Source organism: Aptenodytes forsteri, unplaced genomic scaffold, assembly GCF_000699145.1.
Source record: "Aptenodytes forsteri isolate BGI_AS27 unplaced genomic scaffold, ASM69914v1 Scaffold137, whole genome shotgun sequence".
Taxonomy (NCBI): domain Eukaryota; kingdom Metazoa; phylum Chordata; class Aves; order Sphenisciformes; family Spheniscidae; genus Aptenodytes; species Aptenodytes forsteri.
In genome coordinates, this window is record NW_008796221.1 from 5095003 (window position 1) to 5117153 (window position 22151).

At 35.5% G+C, this 22151-nt stretch overlaps 1 protein-coding gene across 3 annotated transcripts in view; it reads left to right on the forward strand.

Annotated features, from left to right (window-relative positions):
- Positions 1-2618: 2618 nt before the first annotated feature.
- ORC5 (origin recognition complex subunit 5) overlaps positions 2619-22151 on the forward strand; it is a 75401-nt gene continuing 55868 nt past the window's right edge. The window contains exons 1-10 of one of the 3 annotated variants that reach the window (XM_009289057.2): positions 2619-2827; positions 4281-4373; positions 7795-7992; positions 11737-11811; positions 14510-14621; positions 14985-15115; positions 15852-15893; positions 17993-18041; positions 18604-18694; positions 21151-21203. In XM_009289057.2, coding sequence (XP_009287332.1) covers positions 2717-2827; positions 4281-4373; positions 7795-7992; positions 11737-11811; positions 14510-14621; positions 14985-15115; positions 15852-15893; positions 17993-18041; positions 18604-18694; positions 21151-21203 — 955 coding nt within the window. In that variant the 5' untranslated portion in view covers positions 2619-2716. The remainder of the gene's footprint in view (positions 2828-4280; positions 4374-7794; positions 7993-11736; positions 11812-14509; positions 14622-14984; positions 15116-15851; positions 15894-17992; positions 18042-18603; positions 18695-21150; positions 21204-22151) is intronic. The other 2 variants (XM_009289058.2, XM_009289059.2) reach the window with 2 other exon arrangements.

The following is a 22151-nucleotide window of genomic DNA, read 5'->3' on the forward strand; positions in this document are numbered from 1 at the left end:
GCCTGTGCCGGCGGTGTCCTTGTGGGGCGAGGGTGCTTGTAGGGCCTGAGGGGAAGCACAACGGTGTGAGTCCCTTCAGTTCTGTCAGCTTCCGTGATAAAGTGTAGAAAGACATGCCAAGTGTAGGTATTTTAGGACCAATGAACTGAGAGAAGTCCTCCTAAATCATCAAATCTAGCCATTAAATCTAACTTGTTGTGCTTTTGGTATCCTTATCTGGACTCAACTGGAATGTAAGTGCTTTTTGTCCCTCCTGGTCTGGCTGGAGTCACACGTACCACTTCTGTACAACCTTCCCAGGTCAGGAACATCCTGAATTGTAGCTTTGGCTGATGCTAGTCCTTGTGTCAGCATTGCCATTTAATCTAAATGAATTGTTTTGTGAACATGTCGCTCTAAACATCCTTTCTCTTGTGAACTCTAGGATGGGATCCCGTTAAAGATTTAAGACACCTGCCAGTCAGTAGAGATGTAGGTTTTCATCCAGTGGCTTAAATGTGTTTAGTGTAAGTTGACATGTGCTAGGGTGTTTGAGAAGCAAGCAGGACTGGCAGATACGATGTGATCAACAGGTGATTCATGCTTTTCTGGAGTGCAGTTGGGCAGCAGGGTGGAGAAGCTGAAGTACCTCATGGCTTTAGATGCGTTTAGGACACTGAGTCAAGCTCAGTTCTAATGCAGTCAATGGACCAGAAGAGCTGTCTTTTTTTCTTAAATCCACGTGAACTTTTCAGCCTTTTCTAAAACTCTTCCCTCCTTGTTTGTCCTCTGTTTTGGAGGCTACTGTCTAATTTTTTTTCTTTTCATCCTTAATATTTATTCCTAGCTCATTTTTAGAGACCAGGCTTAATCAAGCTATTCAGTTTTTTGTATCTTCATTCCATTTTGAATAGGTATCTGAATAGGTACAGTGGAGAGGTGGGCAGACCTGTCCAAAGCTGATCTGATAAAATGGGCCAAGGCTATTTGTATGATTGCCTGTATGGGAAATAATTTGCCTGATACATATGATTATGCATTTGTTTTTTCCATAGCTGCATTACTTTGATTTCTCATACTTACTGTGTGATTGACTTGTTTATTTTTCAAGTTGCTTCAGACTTACAGTTTCTTGATATGTTACTGTAGTCCTTGTTAGGTGTGATATGATTACTTACAAATACGTGCAATTTGAAGTACTGAATTTCATTATTTTGGCATTGCTTCTGTTATCGGGGTTATCCTTTTTTTCCTCATTAATTCCACTTGTTTTTCTATTGATGATTCTACAATCCCAATTTTTACTTCAGAAAACGCTGAAGGCGAAGTGTAAAAATAAAAGGAAAAAATCTTTCCTCAAATGTATTTATGGAAATACTTAATAGAGATTGGTTCCAAAACGAACTCTGTTATGGAGTATTTCCATCTATACATTTGTATTTATGAACCTCCCTTGTAGCTCCCCTGTCAGTGCAACCCAATATTGCTTTTTTTCTTCAGAACGGGGTTGTATTTATGAACCTCCTTGTAGCCCAATAGCTCCCCTGTCAGTGCAACCCAATATTGCTTTTTTTCTTCAGAACGGTTTGTTTTCCATTTCCCATGCTATTTCTGATCTCCTTCTGCTAACCTAATCTTTTCTCATGTGGCATTGTACTTATGCCCAGCATAACATATTTGGCTGTAAATACTTATATTTAAATGTGTTTGGAGTACTTTGTTTATTATCTTTGACTTGATAACTTACAGATATTCCTATCTGCTGATGAGATATCTTTATTGCTCTACCTAAATTTCCAAACTTTCTTTTTGTCTGTTAAGTTGTTACATTTGACAAAGTCAGAATCCAGCTCTTGAGGTTACTTCAGTTCTCTCTCTGCATGTTGTTCTTATCACTGAAGACAAATGTACCATCTTTCCAGCAGTTTTAGATGCTGCAGACAAAGTAGTATCTTTGACTGAGGTGTTTTTCCATATTCTATCACTAAAATCCAGCCTTCCCAGTGTTTGGGCAATCAAGACCCTCAGTCTTCCTTGACTAGTCCTTGTCTAAAAGGTAGACTGTAATTAATATTATGGCTTTATCTAACTGATTTGGGCTCCTGTTATTTTTAAGGAGTATTTCCAGTCTTTACCATCAGCTGGATTTTCTTCGTATGCCTCTGCTGCTTTTAGGTTGGGGTAGGCGTTCCTGTTAACATCTGAAGAGCTATTATTTTGTCATCCTCATCTTTCCTTCTGCCCTGCCTCTTCTCTGTTACTTATAAATCCTGGTTTATTGGCTGTCCAGGGAGGTGATGATCTATGACTAATCTACTTCCCTCATTTTATTCCCTTGCTACTTTTAAATGTATATAAAACCAGAACTAAATATGTATTTCTCCAGTTAACTAAACTATGACAATTCTTTGTTATATTGCTTTGCTCATACCCGGTATGCCTTTCCCTTTTTATTTGATTTTTTTTTGGATTCTGTCTGGTGTGAAAATGTCTGTATAATGCCTTACATAGTAAAGTTTGATTTTGATGAAGTCTTTTAAGTCTATTATAATTACACCATTATCCTGAGCTACAATGTCTGTTTATATTTTATGTCAATTCCTGTTCATTTTCCTCCTTTAGGTATATGACAGTAAATGATAATTAAAACGTTTTATTTTCCAGATCACTTTATTTCTTGTCTCTGCACCTCAAATGGGACATGCATGTTTAGGTGACTAACTACAGTAACATCAAAATGCCTAATCTCGAACATCCAGCGTACCCAGCTGCTACACTGCTTCACTTGGAAAGTTTGGTGCCTTGTCGAGAATCCCAAGTGTCCATGTTGTTGTCAATATTTGGAGAGGTAGTGCTTTTTGTATTGTACGTTTGACTAGAACAAAGACATTCTGCTGTCTCAGAGGGGAGAGTAGAAATTTAAGGGCATTTTCGTGATGTCATTATGAACATACTTTGGTTGTCTCTTTGTTGTTTGTTTTTTGTTACCCATCTTTAACATTAGTGTTTGGCAGCTAGATTCTAGTAAGTTTGAAGGTTGAAAGCTGTTTTGCAGCTGGAAGGACCCAAACAAACTTACAGCTATTTGTGCCTTGCTGTCTCTGAAGCCTGATTTCTCCATGACTCTGTTCCATCTTTGCCAGTTAGTACCAGGAAGTGAGTCTGTCTTCTTCCCTGGTCTAAAGTTCTGTAGTTCTGTTGCTGGCCATAAGATTTGGAAATCACTGGCTTGTTAATTGATTCTGTTACTGTTTGGCAAAGCTGTAGTAAAAGGTAATGGAGATTTTTATCTGCAAACTTAAAAGCAGTTGATACATTCCTTTACATTCAGTTAACAAAATGGAAATTAGTATCTGTTTCTGGTTCTGCCTTTAATTATAGATAATAATAATTACATCAAATTACAGCATTTAAGTTTTCCGTATTTATTACAAGCATAATGGCAACAAGTCATCTTAAAAAAAAAAGAGATACTTAAATTCTTGTTAAATATGCAGGTTAGAGTATCTGCATATCTTGCACAAGAGTGCCTTCATCTTGGATTAATTGAATATTACTGGTTTTCATAAAAAGTGTTTGTCAAATTTATTTTTGTATTCATTTTTTAAGTCAGTGTACAAGATTCTTAGAAATGAGAAAAACACAAAAATAAATACCTGTTCCGAATGAAATAAAAAGAACAAGTTAATTATTTTCCTTGCATCTTAAAAAAAAAAAAATCCATGAAATATACAGCATCAATACCATTAAATAAATAGAGGTATTATATCAAGTACTGCCTTGTGAGAGAAGAGCGAGCTCCTTTACCATCTCCTCCACCAAACCACTTAATTCTTTTCTGCTTCATGCTAATGGAAAGAAAAGCAGTTTGCAGTGTTTGCAGAAGTTAGGACAATGTAAAGCTTGCAATTTGTGCTTGCCGAGATTTTGTTTCAATTAGTTAACTAATTTGAATTAAAAGCCCACTGCTTTTCTCTCTGTGTGTGTTTTTGTTGTTTGGTTGGTTTGGGTTTTTTTTGTTTGGTTTGTTTTTCCCATGAAAAATGTATCCTCATGTTATAGCAGTTTCACTGGTGGCTTTATGTGATACTTGATTCTTGGGACTTATCCTCCCAGCATTTCAGTAAAGATGAAACATAAAACTTGGTCACGTTGATTCCATAATAATTGGCATATTTTATATTTAATGCCTCAATTTAAAAGATAACTTTTCCTTTGGAGGGGAACTTCATAGATAAATCTTATATTTGTTGAATGAAAAAGAAGAATTGAAACAGCAATAACTTTTTTCCCCCCCCTAGCGTCAGCAGTTTAGTTTTCCATCCATCTTTATCTATGGACATACATCTAGTGGAAAGACTTATGTGATGCAAACTCTTCTAAACACCTTACAGGTAAGAATGTTCACAATGGATATTGAATTCAGAATTTATTTGTAACAGATGGTCCCTCAAACTCGCTTCTACTTTCTCAAAATGGTTTGTTTCCTCAGCCATTTCTGCCTTCTTGATTCTTCTCCTCCACTTACTGTGTGATGAACGCATTGCTCTTCTCACTAGTGCACTTAGGATAAAATGAAGTTGTATATACTGAGATATAATATAAATCATAATAACTTTTCTAAGAAAGTTTAAAAAAGAAAAAAAGGAGCCAAATTTTGTTCAGCTTGTTCCCTTGCCTTAACCTGAAATGACTCCAGTGACAAGTACTCCTATGATAATTCCAGTTCAATCTGAGAGTCGCTTATACTATACCTTTTTTGAATCTTATTGTAATTCTCCTTTAAACTAATTTTACTTGTATATGAAAAGAGTGAGAGAGTATATGAAGAACAGTGAGAAGAATTTGGAGTAGTGGAATTTTGTTTTATTTGTTTTGTGTTAACAAACTAATTTTAATTAAATTCAGTTGGATGTGTATGATCTATTTAAATGTCAGCCTAAGAGCTTGAACTTATTAAAGTTGTTAAAAGCATTCATAGCAAACATACAAGCTATACATGTTTGCTGAAAAAAAAAAAGTGAGTCTGAAATGGTGAAAATCACTGGCTGAATACCAGGCAACTGCCATTCTTTGATACTGATAGTTGTTTTTACAGACTCGAGGTGAATGTTGTATTTGCTGAGTAAATTTGGTTAGTTCCGATCAGCCCTCTTATAGAAGCAGGAAAATCTGAAACTTTGAAAAAGAAACAATGCAGGAGTTCTGAAATGTTGGAGCAATGTTGCATAGGAACAATTGATGTAATTTCTGAACAATAAATGATTATTCTTTTGCTTAATCAATCAGCTCTAAATGGGAAAAGTGTAGTGATAGTCCTCTTTATTATTATATTTTCAGAACCTATTTGAAAATATGAATTTTGTGCACTTTAATTCATTCTAGATCCTCCAAACACAGCTTGATACGCATCGTAAGTTAAAAACCCTACGAGACAGGATGCTGTTCACAGTTTCTAATGTAATAATAAAATCAATTCTCCAGGTGTGTTTGTGTTTACTAAGCTCGGCATTGCCAGGTCTTTTGCTGGTGGGATGGCTCTTATTCTCCCATGCCAGTACTGTTGCTGTTTCCTCCTCTATGAGCATCACTTTCAGAAATGTTAGGGCTGTATGTTCTTTTTCAGCTTCGCCATCTAACATAAACTTCCTTTGGATTCCTGCTCTTAGGAAACAGTGTAGGAGTAAGGAGGAAGTAGATCAAGGAGGACTGATAAGACAGGTGGTGTTGGAATATGTGAAGTGGAAACTACTGAGAATTCATTGTACAATTTTGAATTTGGAGCCTTACATTCCTAGGAAGCTGGGACTACAAACTCTCTTCCCCTCAGTTGTTAAGGAAGAAAACTACTTCAGTGCTGTCCACTGGGGGATGAGTTGGAGCCTTGATGATTAATACTGGAGCTGCTATATGTTACTAACCTGAAGTAGGAACTTTGTCATGAATGGACTTACTTCAATTGCAAGGGCTGCAGGCAGAAAAACCTACTCTTTAAATGCCATGTGAGAATCTGAACTACATAAAAATAGTGGGTCATTGTGGCTGAATGCATGTTTCTTACAAAAATAGTTGTCTTGGAGAATGATATAGAGAGGTATGGCCTTAAGTCCATTTCAGTCACTCTGGTAAGTGCTGGCAGAAGACTTTTAAGCACTAGGTTCTTGCCACTTTTGTGGCCCTTCTTTTTCTGTTAGCAAATGTGTATATTCATGCTAGTTTTATTCCTTGTTCTAATTTTTCCCAAAACGTGTTTTAAAGTCTTCCTAAGTTGAAGGGTGTCATCACAGAAATTTCCATCTAAACCTGTTAATGCCTATGTTTTTATCAGTCACATACTTCAGGGATTTGAATCCAATGACAGGTGCCTAAACCATGAATTTCCACTTCTGTGTTCTCATAGCCCTGATACTTTCGGCTTGTCCAGAGTGCACTTATCACATACGTGCAGGACTGGGTTTTATGCAAAAATCCCCTTCATTAAAGATTCTGAAGAGGGAGAAAGGCGGAAGACAGTGGTCATGATCCTCTTTCATGCAGTAGCCGTTCGTGCAATGCTTCTAACACTGTGCTACCCACTTGCAACATACCCAAAGATGTGGCCAGACCCTGGAAAGGAGTAGGATTTAAGCAGCAACTGTTTCTACAGAACTTTCTATTGCCCAGTATAGCTGTCTCCTACATAATGTGGTGTTGTGAATCACATCTGAGGCACTCAGTTTTCCTTCTGCTATGGAGGTGCAGCACTTTGAATAGGTGCTTTTGGAGATGTAGGCCCTTTCAAAATCATAAGAAAGCTTTTTATTACATGCTGTTGGAGTGGATTGCCAGCATATACCCACACTTTCCCACATCTGCTGAATCATGTGCCATATATTGTATTTTAAGTAGAAAGACTGGAATGAAGTACTTAGATTTTTTTTTTTTTGTTACAGACACACACATTCCTGTATCAGCAGTTTAATTTTGCAAGTAATGCATATGTATTCCAACGACTAATGTTTTCCAGAGGTTTTAATGTTCACTGTAAAAAAGAGCATATGCCTTACCAGAGAGTATGGAGCTATGCAAATAATCTATTTCTTAAAAATAACGTTGCTAGAAAACTACCTTTTTTGCCTTACGTAGGTTTGAATACTGGTATTTTGTAGTCTATAGTGTCTTCTATTTATAGACAAATGACCTTAACTTTTCAATATTACTAAATTGGTACTTACAAGTACATTTTATGGATTGCCATAAAATGCATCTTATACTCTGCTTTTTTCACATGCTCTTTGCTCTGAAAAGATCTGGTTTTCTAAAGAATGTTCAGCGCAAGCAGGCTGATTACACGTGTCTGATATAGAAGCTTACACTTTATCATTTGTATGCATGAAAAACATTCAGAATGATTTTGAGGAGTGTGCTTGTGGATTACTTTCTTTGTAATATAAGTTTGAGAAGTTCATGTTATCTAGACACTGTAATTTGTAATGGACTATTTTATAATACTGTAATGTGTTAATGATTGCCTAACTTTTTTTTAGCTAAATGCTATTTGGTTTTCTTTTTATGTATTGCTCACAATTTTTAAACATAGAAGGTACACTGTGTGTTTCATATGAGGATTCATCAGATCTCTCTTTGTGATATATTTTGACTAGGTACATAAGTAATCATTCTTTTTTGGCAAGGTTTTTTGGTTTATGCTCTATATTGCTCTATATTGGCAAGGTGTGGTTTCTTTCATTGTCTCATCTGGAAGAGAAAACTGATTCTGGAGTGTTTACACTGAAAAAGCCAAATAAAGTTGTATCTTTTTTTTAACCTCTTCAGCTCCCTCATGTGTTTGTGAACTGTGTGGAATACTTTACTTCACGACTTCTTTTAGAAGAAATTCTCATCCAGTTGCAAAGCTATTCTTCTGAGACAGAACAGACTTCTCACGTGCCTTGTGATACTTTCAATGACTTTGTACGTCTGTTTAAACAAGCTGTTGCGAGTCGAGAGCTTGAAGATCAAACATTATACGTTGTAAGTAATTTAATGTTTCAGTTTCATTTCTGTTAAGAGGGTGTGAGTAATTGTTATCGATAATTTATATGTGAAATGTGTGCATTATAGAGCAGTTTTCACAAAATTTCTCCGTGGACCTCAGTCAGAATCTGTTGATAGTGGTTAGATTCTTTCAGTTGGTTTACTGGCTTTAGATGAGGTTCTGTATTTTTCTTGATTTTAGAACTTTTTCTACACAAAAACTGTATAGCATAACTAATAACATAAATTATACTGCATATTTAAATTGGGTATGTAATAGTATTACAAAATCCTTAAATATAGAGAGCCTATATTTGTTTTATAGTTAGTAAGTCATGCTTATCTGTTTCCTTGTGAAGATAGCCTCACAAATGAGAAAGCAAAGGTGGGAAGCAGGGCAGAAGCGAGTTACGGAGCACGCAAATGATGAATTGGTTGGCTAGAATAGGTTAAAGTTAGAAGTTGTATTAAGAAACTAAAATGCGTAATTTCCTCTGTAAAAGTGCTGTTGAGATCTTACGTCTTCAACTATACTTGTGGCCCTCAGAGACAAGAACTGTAGTTTTAAAATTAAGATGGAAAAAAAGACTGCAGTGAAAAATTTGATGATATACTCAAGTGGAATAAACAGGCAGACCACAGGAAAAATAATCAGAATTTAGATCCCAGGAATGATTGAATTAATGTAGTACTAGAACACTAGGGTTTGGTTGTTTTGTTTTTTTTCCCCTGTGACAATCTTAACTGCATAAAGGAATCAAAATTTGCAGACATCTGTAACAGCATTTATCGTGCCGAGAGATAAACATAGAAACAAATTTCAGGCATACAAGAGGTCTGAAGAAAGGACATAGACTCCTCAAAACTAATTTTTTTTTCTGGCTCTCACTTGGTTGAACAAAATCTATTATCTTAGAAATATGAAAGCCATAGTATTCTTGATGCGTAACTGTATATGCATTGTGGACCTGCAAAAGACGTGGACTGAAATTTCAGCACAGCAGTAGGAATGAAGGTTTTTTTAAAAGAGGTGAAATTGATTATTTAAGGAAACATGGAAATGGTTCAAGATTGAAAGCTTAATGACCCTCTGCATGTTTCTCATAGCGATCAGTGGGCATACTGCTTTGTTTTTTTTGCAGTCAAACAAGAAATTCATAATTACACTGAACATTCTTCATTCTGTTTCACAGGTTATAGTTAAATAAATTTTATTTCTATTTAAAAATACTTAACTGCTGAGTTAAATAACTTCATAGTACGTTTAGTGGAAACAGTACTATCTCATAGTTTCCTGCAGCTCATGAGGTTAATAAATTTGACATGCTTAAAAATTGAATGAAGAAGAATGCACTGGTACTTACAATAGATAAGAAGTTATATATAGATAATTCATTTTAATTTACCATCACAAAAGTGGTAATGGCATCCTTCAACAATTCCATAAGAACAAAATTTAGCACTAAAATAACCTTTAGGGAATTTCACAAAATACTTTATATAGTAAAATTTTACTTTCAGATTAATATTTAGATTAAAAACCTGATCTACATCAGTAAAGAATGCTTCATGTGTTATATGACAACTAGTATCAGAAAATTAGAAAGTTCTTGAACAACGGTTATAGATAGCAAACCATTAAATACCTAGAAAGGTTCAATTGTATCACATAAATAGTTGCTGAATCAGAAGAATTAAGTATTAAATTAGTATTCCAGTTCTGTTCTGTGTGGGGACAGGAATGGGGGATATCAATTAATGTATATTAACCTGTGTCGTCTGGATTTATTGTAGAGTGGTTTAAATTGAGACTGATGGAAGACCAGCATGCTGGTAGCATAAACTGGCAATGCTAATTTATTCTATTTCATTTTGGTGGTAAATAATGTAATATTTCAGCCCAATTAACTCATAGCAAATTAAGATAAATATTTACTTTCAAGCAAAGGAGTCTAAATGTTTCTCTTAACCCAAGCATGGGAGCTGAATGCTTGTGATTACTTATGAAAAATGAATTTATTCATTTTAACTGTTTTCAAGCAAGAGTCTAAATGTTTCTCTTAACCCGAGCATGGGAGCTGAATGCTTGTGATTACTTATGAAAAATGAATTTATTCATTTTAACTGTCTGAAAAATTGAAGCAGATACAACTTGTAGTCATTCATACATTTACAATATTTAGTACTTTACAGAAGTAACAAGCTGCTGTTTTTAATATAAGTCAGCAGACAGTTCTAAAATGTATGTTTTTTTAAAAAAGCTGAAGGGTGACAGATCTATATTAAAACTGAAGAATAAGGGGTGGATTTATAGGCCTGTGGGTAGGCTGTTTCTGTGAACCACTTGACATATTCCACAAGCTAGGGTCACAGTATATTTTATCTGCTGTAAGTAGAAACTCTAGTTTGTTTCCCCACTTAACTAGAAAGTAAGATCTACTTAGGTCAAAACCTTAAAGCTTTGTGTTCGGTAGCTGCATGTCACTGGGTCCAATAAGCAGTATTTTATTAGTAAAAATATGTAGCCTCTGTGAGGTCAGTAACGTAAAGCGGTCTTCACTCCTGAAATTGTTTATTATATGAACCGAATGCAGATGTCAATATAAAATCATATGGTGTATTGTAGTTTTAAATAAATTCCCAAGAAGTGTGAGCTATTATTGCAGAGATACTGCTCTTTCATTATTATTTTTTTTTTCCTGTACGGTGTGATTTTGAAATACCGTTTTCATAAAATGTTTCTTGGTTGTCCACATAAAATTCTCTTTCTTACTGTGGGCAACAGAAATGATAGATGTCTTCATATTTTGGTGTGGGGAGGAAAAGTGAAAGAATAGAGAAATACAATTTTCTAGGGACCTGTAGTTTCTCTTTCAACAGCAGTAATTCAAAAGAAGTAATGAACTTCAGAATTTAGATTTATATTGTGAGTAGTAAATAGAACACAAAAGAAATGTGTTTCTATTATCTTTTTTCATTCCTGTTAAGATTTTAAGTGTCCTGGGAATATGAATTTTTTTTTGTCAAAGGATAACCATGCATGTTTTCATGCTCCTTATTTTTTTTCTCTAGGCTCCAAAGTGGTAGTTGTTTAGATAAAGTGTTTCCTGTTTTAAGCAGTAGGTATGCTATGTATCTGTTACTGCTATGTGGGGTTTGAATACAATACAATAAATCCTGTAAATTTCTAGGCTGTGCACTATGGCAAGAAAAGTTTCTTTCAAAATTCAGTTGTGTGAATTCCAGATGACAGCTAACTTTTTGAAAATATCAGTTCTTACTTGTTTCTGAAAAATAATTTCATAGTGGGAAAAGATAGCTCTCCTACAGTAAGCGTGTTGATATAGTGCTACAGTACTACACATAATTTTTAAATATAAGAATAATTTTGGTCAAAAATTGAGGTTTCAGTGGTTGTTAATGATATCATGGCTCTGTCAGTGATATTCTTGACTAGTATACTTATGTTTTAATTCTTACTGCCATAAGGCATGAGAATGTTGCTTGCCTGGGGATTGTATCTTTTTTTAGATGGCAGAGCTGCTTGGGCTTCCTGGAAGCACACCTGAAGCAATAATCTCTCTGATGTTGCTTGTTTAAGAAGTCTTGATACTTAGGTGGTTTCTGCTGTCTAAGAGCCATTGGTGAAATGAGTTTCCAGCATCTAAGAATTAATTTTAAGTCCATGTGAGAATGGAAGTTGACATTGTCTATATAAGATGATCATTGTTTTGTTAAAAGGTACTGGATAGAGCAGAGCAGCTGAGGGAAATGGAAGTAAACATCCTGCCAGGGTTTCTTAGGCTTCAAGAGTTGGTAAGTGTCTGGGAAAAAAATTAATGTCCTGCATATTGAAAGTAACTGAACACATGATATCTGTCCGTCTAGGCTCACAGATCAAGGTGAGTGATTCTTTAGATGAGAAAAGTTGCAAAATTAATCCTCCCCCCCTGCCGCCCAATAATCAACTGGCAGTCGTCAAAACTAGAAACCAAACCAGAATTTAAACACTGGCAGGTTTTTCTTACATTCTTTTTTTTTTTTTAATTCTGTTTAATAGTATCTTGTTTTATGAGACCTGATCTGTTGTAGATTCTTTGGAGGCTGGTGTCAGATACATAGATGTCTTTTCCAGAATATTTTTGTTTTTAAGAAGAATGTGAAATTTTTCTACTCTTCATTTAAAGTTTTGTAATAATTGCAGAAAAAAAAATCTCAGGCAGACTACATGAGGAGAAGCTTCAACATAGCTCCTATTAGCTTGGTACAAATAGATAAATAAAACCCCTTTTAGTCAGATGTTTGTGTTGGAATCCAAAGTCTGCTTCTGAGTCAGCTGCTGATTCAAGAGAGCCCAACCACATTGAGTGAATTCGGCATCGGAAGCGTGAATTTGCAACTCAGGAAACATTTGTTTTCCTCAACTTTCTCCCATGTGAAACTTCGGAACATTGCATGGTGGCTGGCTTGAGGATGGTCAGTAGACCACCAGCTATTTAATTGTGACTGGAGCTGCACAGCTTGGCAGCTGTGAATATGCTTTATGATGGCAGAGAGTTTTTACACTTCTACTGGAATTGTGCCACAGTATGTTTCTGATTGGAGTAAACCACTGTATCTTTTCCCCTCTCACTTCTGAAGTATCAAAGCTTATGCCTTGGAATAAGGAAAAATGGTGTATTCTCTGAAAAGGAACTGAAGACAAAACCAGAAGATGGCGGTACTTTGAACTGTCTGAACATCTAAATAGCTGAAGTTATACTTGTTATCTCAAGACTTTTGTGTGGTACTCTTAATCTTCTGGTGACATTGATTTCTTTATTTACTGAATGAAGACTGATTCACAGCTGTGTTCTTAATCCTGGCAGCTGGTGCATTTTCTGGCTCTTTTTGTCTGTTCTGCCCATGTTCTGGATTTTGCTGCCCCTGAAGCAGAAACAACCTGCCTGAGGGAGAGAAAGGAGGAAAACTTAAGCCTATGATTGCTGTTCAGGGACAAAAAAAAAACCCCATAGGCCTCTGAGACTTAAATATGCTAGAGAAACACCCTCAAATTCAAAAGTAACCTCCAAATAAGTCTGTCAGCTTTCCTGAATGCTGAGATTCCAGTTGCTTAAAGTCTGGATTCTGGACTGAGGCTTTGTAAAACTGTTGTGCAGCTGATGTTGCAGAGGAATGTTGTAGGAACAAATCTACTGCATCACTTCCATTCCTGGAGTGAAAGGAGATAAGAAACTTCATTAGGGGTGAAAGATTTCATGGGACTGGAGAATTGTTGGCGAAGAATGGGTCATAGGATGCTTGATTTCTGTGAGGGTTATGGTGGGAACTACTTAAGTTTTTCATATTGGAAGGTCTGTCAGGAACTGAACTGAAAATACCTTAGTACTTTTCTCAGCAAATACTAGGAAATCTGGGAGAGGAACACAATGGAAAGAAATCTACAGAAAGATGCTCTCTCATTAAAAGAAAAAAAAAGTTCCGTAAAAACAGAGAAAGAAGAAACAGTAAAGAATATGAGTGGGTGCCACTTTGGCAAGAAGTGGGAAGAGTAAATAAAAGAAGGTTCTCCCTGAATTTCAGGGAAGGGGAATAGCATTTAAACTTTTCTTTCAGGTCATTCACAGCTCATATTAAGCATTGTCAATTCAATCAGGTTACTTCCTTTATTTTCTTGAGGTGCCTCAATAGTTTTGAAATGTTTTTCTTGAAGAACCATACTTAAAAGCATCTTTTGTTATGCAGAATTTTTAGTATGGTTGCAAAAACCTTGCAAAAAGGAAGAATGAAGCATCATCTTCACAGGTAGTTAGCTTCGTATTAAAAAGCTGATATATAGAAGGGTGACCAAAATAAGGAAATTTTTTTTTTTAATATGAAGTGTTTTGTTATCTATTGACCAAAACATCAAACTCAAGGCAAGCATATTGTCAATAAAAACTTGGTTAAAAAGAATATGTTACTATGTACAGCAATTGTTGGTAACTAGTAAAACAGTTGGTAGAGTACACAGTTAATACTATGTTTTTGTTTGGGATGTTTTTTGTTTGTTTTTAAAGACGAGCTTACCTTTAAAATAAAGTACTAGATAGCTTGGTTTCAGAAAGCAGTGGGCTTTCTCTTGCTTTTTAACTCCTCCTGTTTGTTCTGAAAGTCTGAGTTTAATTACCAAAGTAAAATACTGTCTTAATTTTGGGAATAAGGTATGGAATCTACTTGGTATTGTCTAGTACCAGAGCTCTATCACCCCAACAAGCTTACATGTCAGTGAAATGGCAAGGGATGCAGAGAAATCTCATGTAATTATGAAAATCTGCAAATGTATGAACTTCTTGATTAGGCCAGCTGAAGCTTTATTACTATGCTAGTAATTTATATTAAACTGTAAATTTGATCATTTTTGTAGAACAGAAAAGTCACAATAATTTTTCTCATTGATATTGTAACATGCAGTGTTGTTTTTTCTTTCTCTGCTTATCTGCCACTCTCCCCCCCACCCCCCTTCCCTGTGTAGACTGACAGAAATGTGACAGTTGTCCTGCTCAGTGAAATAGTATGGGAACTGTTCCGTCCAAGTACTGGATGCTTTGAGCCATTCACCTTGTATTTTCCCGATTACAGCATAGGTAAACTAATTCTTTAATCTGCTTTCTGGGGATTGAATAATACTTTGTCAAACAACATCCAAATATTTTTTCCGTGTTTATCAGTATGCCTTTTACAGAATCTGGAATATGTAATAGCTACTAGAATGTAAAAGTCTATATTCCTACAATGTCTAAAAGACTTGTCTTTTTCCACTTGCCAGAACATCTCAAAGTAACATTTTGGTTCCATTGTATTTGCTAGTTCTTTTAATCAGTAGTAGTTTTTGGTGGATTTTGGGTTTTTTAGTAATGATTATAGTTTGTTTTTCCACTTAACTTGTAAAATGTGGTCAGTTTATTAAGTTAGCTTTAAATAAGCAAAACTTATTTTTGTTTGAACAGGACACCTGCAGAAGATCTTGTCTCAGAATCATCCCCCAGAATATTCTGCGGATTTCTATGCTGCATATATCAATATTCTGCTTGGTGTCTTCTACATGGTCTGTAGGGACCTGAAAGAACTTCAGCATCTGGTGAGATGAACTCCTTTAGAGTTGTTTTGTTATGGGGTGTTTTTTGCCAAGAAAGCTCGGAAAGTCTAGATTTATTGTTGAATATGGATAAAGAGAAAATCATAGGATCTTAAAATAGTTTGAGTTGGAAGGGACCTCTAAAGGTCATCTAATCCAACCCCCCTGCCGTGGGCAGGGACATCTTCAACTAGATCAGGTTGCTCAGAGCCCCGTCCAACCTGACCTTGAATGTTTCCAGGGATGGGGCATCCACCACCTCTCTGGGCAACCTGTGCCAGTGTTTCACCACCCTCAGCACAAAAAATTTCTTCCTTAGATCTAGTCTGAATCTACCCTCTTAATAATGTGTTAGCTCAAAATGCAGTTTCCCTAAAAATCCGTAACAAAGGTTGCAACTGTTTTGGTGGCTGTAAAGGGTTTTCATTGCTATGTAGTTTTCTGGTCAGAGGCAACAAAAGCTGCACTAATGAGATGCCAGTCTGCGTGTGGTTCACCCGGCCTAGAACTTCTGTTGGGGTTTTTGAGCTCAAGCTGTTCCTCGATATCAGAGAGTGACTGAGAAGACTAGGCTACCTTTTTTCACCTGTTGGGATAAGGAGATGAATGTGATGAAACCTTTTATGCCTGCTGATAAGTATAGTAGAAGCAATTGCTGCAGCTGCAAGCAGTTTTGAGGGACAACTCCATTACAGACTTGGTTAATAATTTTGTTTTTTGTTTTTTGTTTACATTTTAGTCAGAGGAAGTAATAGTTATGATTTTACTCTTTCAGGCAATGGTAGGCCTCACTGTGCTTCTTTTCTCTTCAAGTTCTTTTTACATGTGGTTATATGGCTTTGCTCTTACTGCTACCTTCTTGTTCGTGTGGACTTCTGTAATCCTTAAATAGCCTTCTGTTGCATTCGTTTCCTGGACTATGCAGTCCAGCCAGACAGTTGCTTTCAACATTTGAAGAAATAACTGCATTTACATGATCTCAGCATGTCCAGCCTCAAGTTCTATTGTTTCCCGTGTTTATTAAACATAACTTGCCACCCAACATTCTGTATACTTCAACTTTATGCAGAATTTAACTTAAAATTTGAAACATTTTCCTATATTATTTAGGAGTGTAAAATTTTCACTTGATTTGCCTCCTACAGAGGATTTTAAAGTAACCAAGCTGCTACAAGTCAGATCTGTTGCACAGTTTTACAGAAACATAGCATATTAATTTGACTCAAAGGCCTAGAGGAGTGAGGATTGACATAAATGTTTTCATTGTTTTTCTTTTAGAATTAAGAATAAAATAGGTAAGTCAAAGTTCCTGCAATATAGTCATGCCTGAGGGAACAAAAACACATTGAAGATATTTGGAAAAAGGAGTGTTAACCATATATCAATTGAAGAATGTAATAGCAAACAAACTAACAGAAGAAAAATAAAAATTACTTGATGGTGACTTTTGCATAAGAAAAGTGAATAGCAGTAACGCTTATTAGCTCATCAGATTATTATTTAAATAACTATACTGTGTACAAGGAAATTTTACAAGTTTAAAGTGATCAGTGGTTATGGCCAGTGAAAAAATCAGTGCTAGTGAGATGATCTGAATGTTCTACCTGTATTTCCATCAGGAAAACATAGCTAAACTTCAGCTGAACTTATCCATTAACTATACAGGATTTATATTTAAATGAGATTGCTGAAATCTGATGGAGACACAAATAGAAACTAGGGTCACAGTTCTTCTAGACATGTACTTGAGTTGCTCTGCTTATTAGAATAATTTCATTAGCTTTAGATGTACTGTTTGTGTGTATGGGAAATACCAACATTATGAAAAGATTTACGTCACTGGACCCTAAATTTTTTTTTGTGCTTGATAAGTCTCTTCTGTAGAAGCTAATGATAGACACATGCAACTGTCTGTAGGCTTCTGAACAACTCCATAGTGTCTAATATAGACTCTAAATGTTATGTGTATGTTGTTATGCATGATTATTAATAATGCATTCTGGAATTATTAGATATTTATGTGGAAATTATTGCATTGAGTTCTGTATACTAGCACAGAGATTTAATAAGGTGCAGTAGGATGAAAGGAGAATGAAATGTGAGGGTTGTTATTTTACAAAATTCTGTGTGAATTTAACCATTTTAGAAAAAAAATCTAGATTACAACCTAGTCAAAAATCTCTCAATCTTACCTTAGACAAAATGAGTTCGTGTGAATATGGAATGTGTTTTGCATTGAGTTCTGTATACTAGCACAGAGATTTAATAAGGTGCAGTAGGATGAAAGGAGAATGAAATGTGAGGGTTGTTATTTTACAAAATTCTGTGTGAATTTAACCATTTTAGAAAAAAAATCTAGATTACAACCTAGTCAAAAATCTCTCAATCTTACCTTAGACAAAATGAGTTCGTGTGAATATGGAATGTGTTAGCAGGTTTTTTTTTTTGTTTTTTTAAATAATTTCTGCTTGTGTGTGTGTAAGTATGTGTGGCCTACTTCTGAACATGCTGAACTGCTCCTGGAATGGAAAGTTTTATCTGAAAATGAAGGGAGGAAAAAAAGTTGATGAAAACATTTTTATTGCATTTATGATGTTTAATTACTATGTTATTTTAAAAAAATGCAACCCCTGAGTACAGAAAACATTTTGCTGAGATCAAAACCAAATAACCTGTGATAGATTACTTCTGTTTGTATTTTAATCTACGGAAACGTTGTGACATTTTACAGTATAATGTTTGGAAGCAGGCGGCATAATTATTGACTGAAAAATAATTCATTGGTTTTGCAAAGTAATGAATTACGCTGCTTATTATATTCTGTAGCTAGATCAAACATATAGTACCTTTTTAATATGTTGTACTTTTTACTTTCTGTAGGCAGCGCTCAATTTTTCTAAATACTGTGAACCAGTGGTTAGAGGAGAAGGTAAGCTTCTGTCTTTAATTTGAGCAGGTGTATGAGAGTGCAGGTGCCCTCCTGTGGGTTTTGTGGAGGACTTTGCTTTGATCCTCATTGTGTTGTGACCACTTCTCTGGTCACAACAGCATTGCTTATACCAGTTGCTCCCAGTAGGCAGCATTTGCAGCAGAAGCAGTAGATGACATTTGTGGTGGTGTTTTATGGAAATGAGATGGAAATACTGTGAAAACTTGCTTCCCCCTATAAATCTTTCTCCTCATTCAACCACCAGGACTTCTGCAAAGTAGTGAGATAAGTCATTTCTTTGTCAACGCTAAGAGGAGAAAATGAGAGCAGAGGTTCTGCCAAACTGTCCCAGAGTATCTCAGAATAAACCACAGAGAAACAGCCTTGCGTGGTAGCGTGTGCTTGCAAATGGATGATGGTGGTGCATCATCCTCATACAGCATTTCAAAGTCAGGGTGTTAGACTTACTATGTCATGCCTGTGACCGTTCAGATGACAGAGATAAGAGTTTTACTGTTGTGTGAGTTAAATGTTTAACAGAGTTGATTCTGGCTTGGTGCAGCAAATGAACGTGACACCCGCAAACTCTGGAAGAATATTGAACCTCATTTGAAGAAGGCAATGCAGACTGTTTATCTCCGGGAAATATCCAGGTAATTTGGGGGGCGAGGGCTTGTTTTGTTTATGTTGCTGTTTTTAACAAGCTTCCTCTCTAAATATTTACTCTCTCAATTACGTTTTATGACTAGTGTTTCTTTTTTGCTAGATAGAATCTTTTTTCTAGAATCTAGAATCTTTCTTTCTAGAAAGAAAGTTTCTTTCTTGCCATATAATGTTAGAAGTAAGGTATCTCAGGAGGAAATTTTTAAACAAAATGGTATTTGTAGCGTATTGGTGTTAAATGGTATTTAAGTAAAGCAGTGGCAGCAGGTTGTGTTCTCTTTTTCACTGATGGTCATGCAGATAGATCCATTTTCTGTCATGTATGAAACTGCCAAGCATGGAAATCTATCACCAGAATACAGGCACAGTTTAAAATACACTTGTAAAGTTGACTTGGCAGATCCTCACTGTACCAAGGACGCATGCAAGCCTCAAAATTCTTATGAGATGTTACAGAATTTGAACATTTGTGTTCCTTAGCTTTGTTTAGTAGAGCTAGGTTTGTACATTTACTGTGCTTTCTGACCCCATATTTTCTTGTCCAAGGGCAAAATTTTCCTTATATGGAATTACCATTTTTGACAGCATTAAAAGCTGGTGTCCTGCTAATGGGCTGAGTTTCTCTTGGTATGGTTTTAGATTCCTTGTTTATTTCTTAAGTTGCCAGGCTGCTAGAAAAAAGATGGTGGTGTTCATTTTTAATGGTAATAATCAGCTCAGATTTAATGTCTTCTCCATCTTTAAGATGGGTGATTCTGATGTTACACCATGTAAAGAGAGATAATTCAGTAGTGTTTGATTTCTTTGTCCTGATACAAATATAATGATTTCTTTACTTTGAATGTTGCTGAGTCCATAGAGTATTTTGGTAACTGAACCTGGGTGTGTAGATCTGCTAAATGTTTTGGAAAAGTGATCGTTCCTTCAAAAAGTGAATTAATTTTATTCCATATGAGCTAGACTTCACTGTACAATGAGGCATTATTCTATTTGCCTCAAATATGTATTTATAGTTAATATTGATCTTCATTACACAGTCTACTCAAGATCTTCCTTTTTATATTGTGTAATTGCCTACTCTAATTAGGGTGTGATATAAGATTATGATATAAAATCGCTTATGAATTGTGTCCGAATTAATTTTATTCCATATGAGCTAGACTTCACTGTACAATGAGGCATTATTCTATTTGCCTCAAATATGTATTTATAGTTAATATTGATCTTCATTACACAGTCTACTCAAGATCTTCCTTTTTATATTGTGTAATTGCCTACTCTAATTAGGGTGTGATATAAGATTATGATATAAAATCGCTTATGAATTGTGTCCAAATAACAAGATTTCCCTCTTTACAGTTTTTTTGGATTATAAATTTGAACTTTACTGGGTTTTTTTTATTATAAATTTCAGTTTTCTGCATAATAGTTCTAGGGTTTACCTCTGTGCATCAGTAAATGCTTGAGGAATTAAAATGACCATATCAGTTTTTTCTGGCCACAGAGCTGTAATTACTCTGGGCTTTTCTTCAGGTTGTAAGTTATAGGAATAGAATGCTATCGGCTGTTGTGCTACCTGAACTGAGATGAAAATGAAACTTTTTTTTCTACCTGTAAAATAGACATTGGATAAAAACTTTGCTCATTGATAATTTGGTTGATCATTCATTATAATTTGAGTATTACATCAGCTCTCATTAAAGTGTTTTCATAAGTTTTATGGCTTACGGCTGATAAACCCTGTTCATAAAGATCTTTAAAAAACAAAACAAGCACTTGTGCTTTAACAAACCTGTTTTTTTTATCCCCTTGTGGTATACAAAATGATCTAAACCCATGACATTTCTAACAATGTCATTCCTTCAGGGAAGTTATTTGCTATTGTGTAGGAAAACACCAAACTACTTGCTGACATTTTTCACTGACAAAATTTTCCATCTTGGTGTCTTCAAAGTTTTTCAGTGAAGAGTGAATATTGCTGTGTTTTTTATGTAGACTTCAAAATTACATTATGAGAAATAATTATAGTATTGTTCTCACTAGCATAAAGAGTTATTGAGCAGATTAAAAAAAAATCAAAGCTATTAGTGTTTTTACTTTTTATCCAATTCTGCATTGTTCTTGAAACTTAGAATGCTATTGATATTTGCTTACTGGTGGTAGTTGGATGGAAAGAAATTGGTATTTTACAATTAGCTTGTACTCACTTTTACACCTTAATATAACATTACTTTCTGCATTTTTTTAAATATGCGTAGTCTGCACATTATTGAAACTTATGTGCAAGCAAGTAAGACTTGGTATTTTTAATTATTCTCTTACTAATATCTTACTAATATCCTAGCCGGTGTCATGAAATTAAAATATGCATATACCAAGCAAGTAGTTTTCTCTAAAGGACTAATAAATACTTTGTCTTTATGTATTTGCATTATCTGTCTTTTAGCTCACAGTGGGAGCGCTTACAGCGTGATGATGGAGAACCTGGGCAGTTGAAAGGTATCGGATACAGTAACTCTGTAGGGGCTTGTAATGTGAAATGTGTACTTTTCATTTTGACTTGGTTGTTGTTATCTGAGAACATGTGAATGAAATTATATAGATGAGGCTACGTATTAGCATTCAGTTACAGTTCAGGGTAATCATGTTTTTTGAGAAGGTGTTCTACAAAGGATTGTTACTATTTTTTCCCCTAGCATATATCCTGGGAGTAATCTTTCCTAAGGTCCTTTATGGGTAAAAGCAGATTTCTTTAGATCAGTATTTCTTATGTAGGAATGGATGAGGAATGGGCTGACCCCTGATGGTCAAACCTCTGTGTGCCAGCTGGCAGAATTGTCGGAGTGGGGAGAAGGGAATATTATACCTGTTGTATTACACTGGATTAGCACATTTCTAAACAAAACAACTGTCCCGTGTCCTGATTTGTTGGCAAAGAGAAATGTCAGAATTGCAAGAATTCTTTCTGTTCTTTCCTTGGAGGCTTACAGCTTTGTTGATTTTATACTTTAGACAGGCTTGAAAGTCAAATCTCAATATATCTGTCAGCCTTCATTTAGAATTTAGGAAGGAATACTAGAACATTTTCTTGGTGCTGTCAGTTGGTCATGGTCTTATGACCAGTTCGTAGTTTGGGAACACTTTCTCCGTATTATTTATCATGACAAATAATTTCTTCTTTAGATAGTAGTTAAAATAGCCACTTATTTAAAAAAATGAAGTCTTAAGATAATTGCAGTCATCGGACTGTTTCCTATATGTGCTTTATGATCAGTAATTTTTTGACATTGTTGACTGTCATGGTTTAACCCCAGCCGGCAACTAAGCCCCACGCAGCCGCTTGCTCACTCCCCCCCCGGTAGGATGGGGGAGAGAATCAGAAGAGTAAAAGTGAGAAAGCCCGTGGGTTGAGATAAAGACAGTTTAACAGGTAAAGCAAAAAGTGCA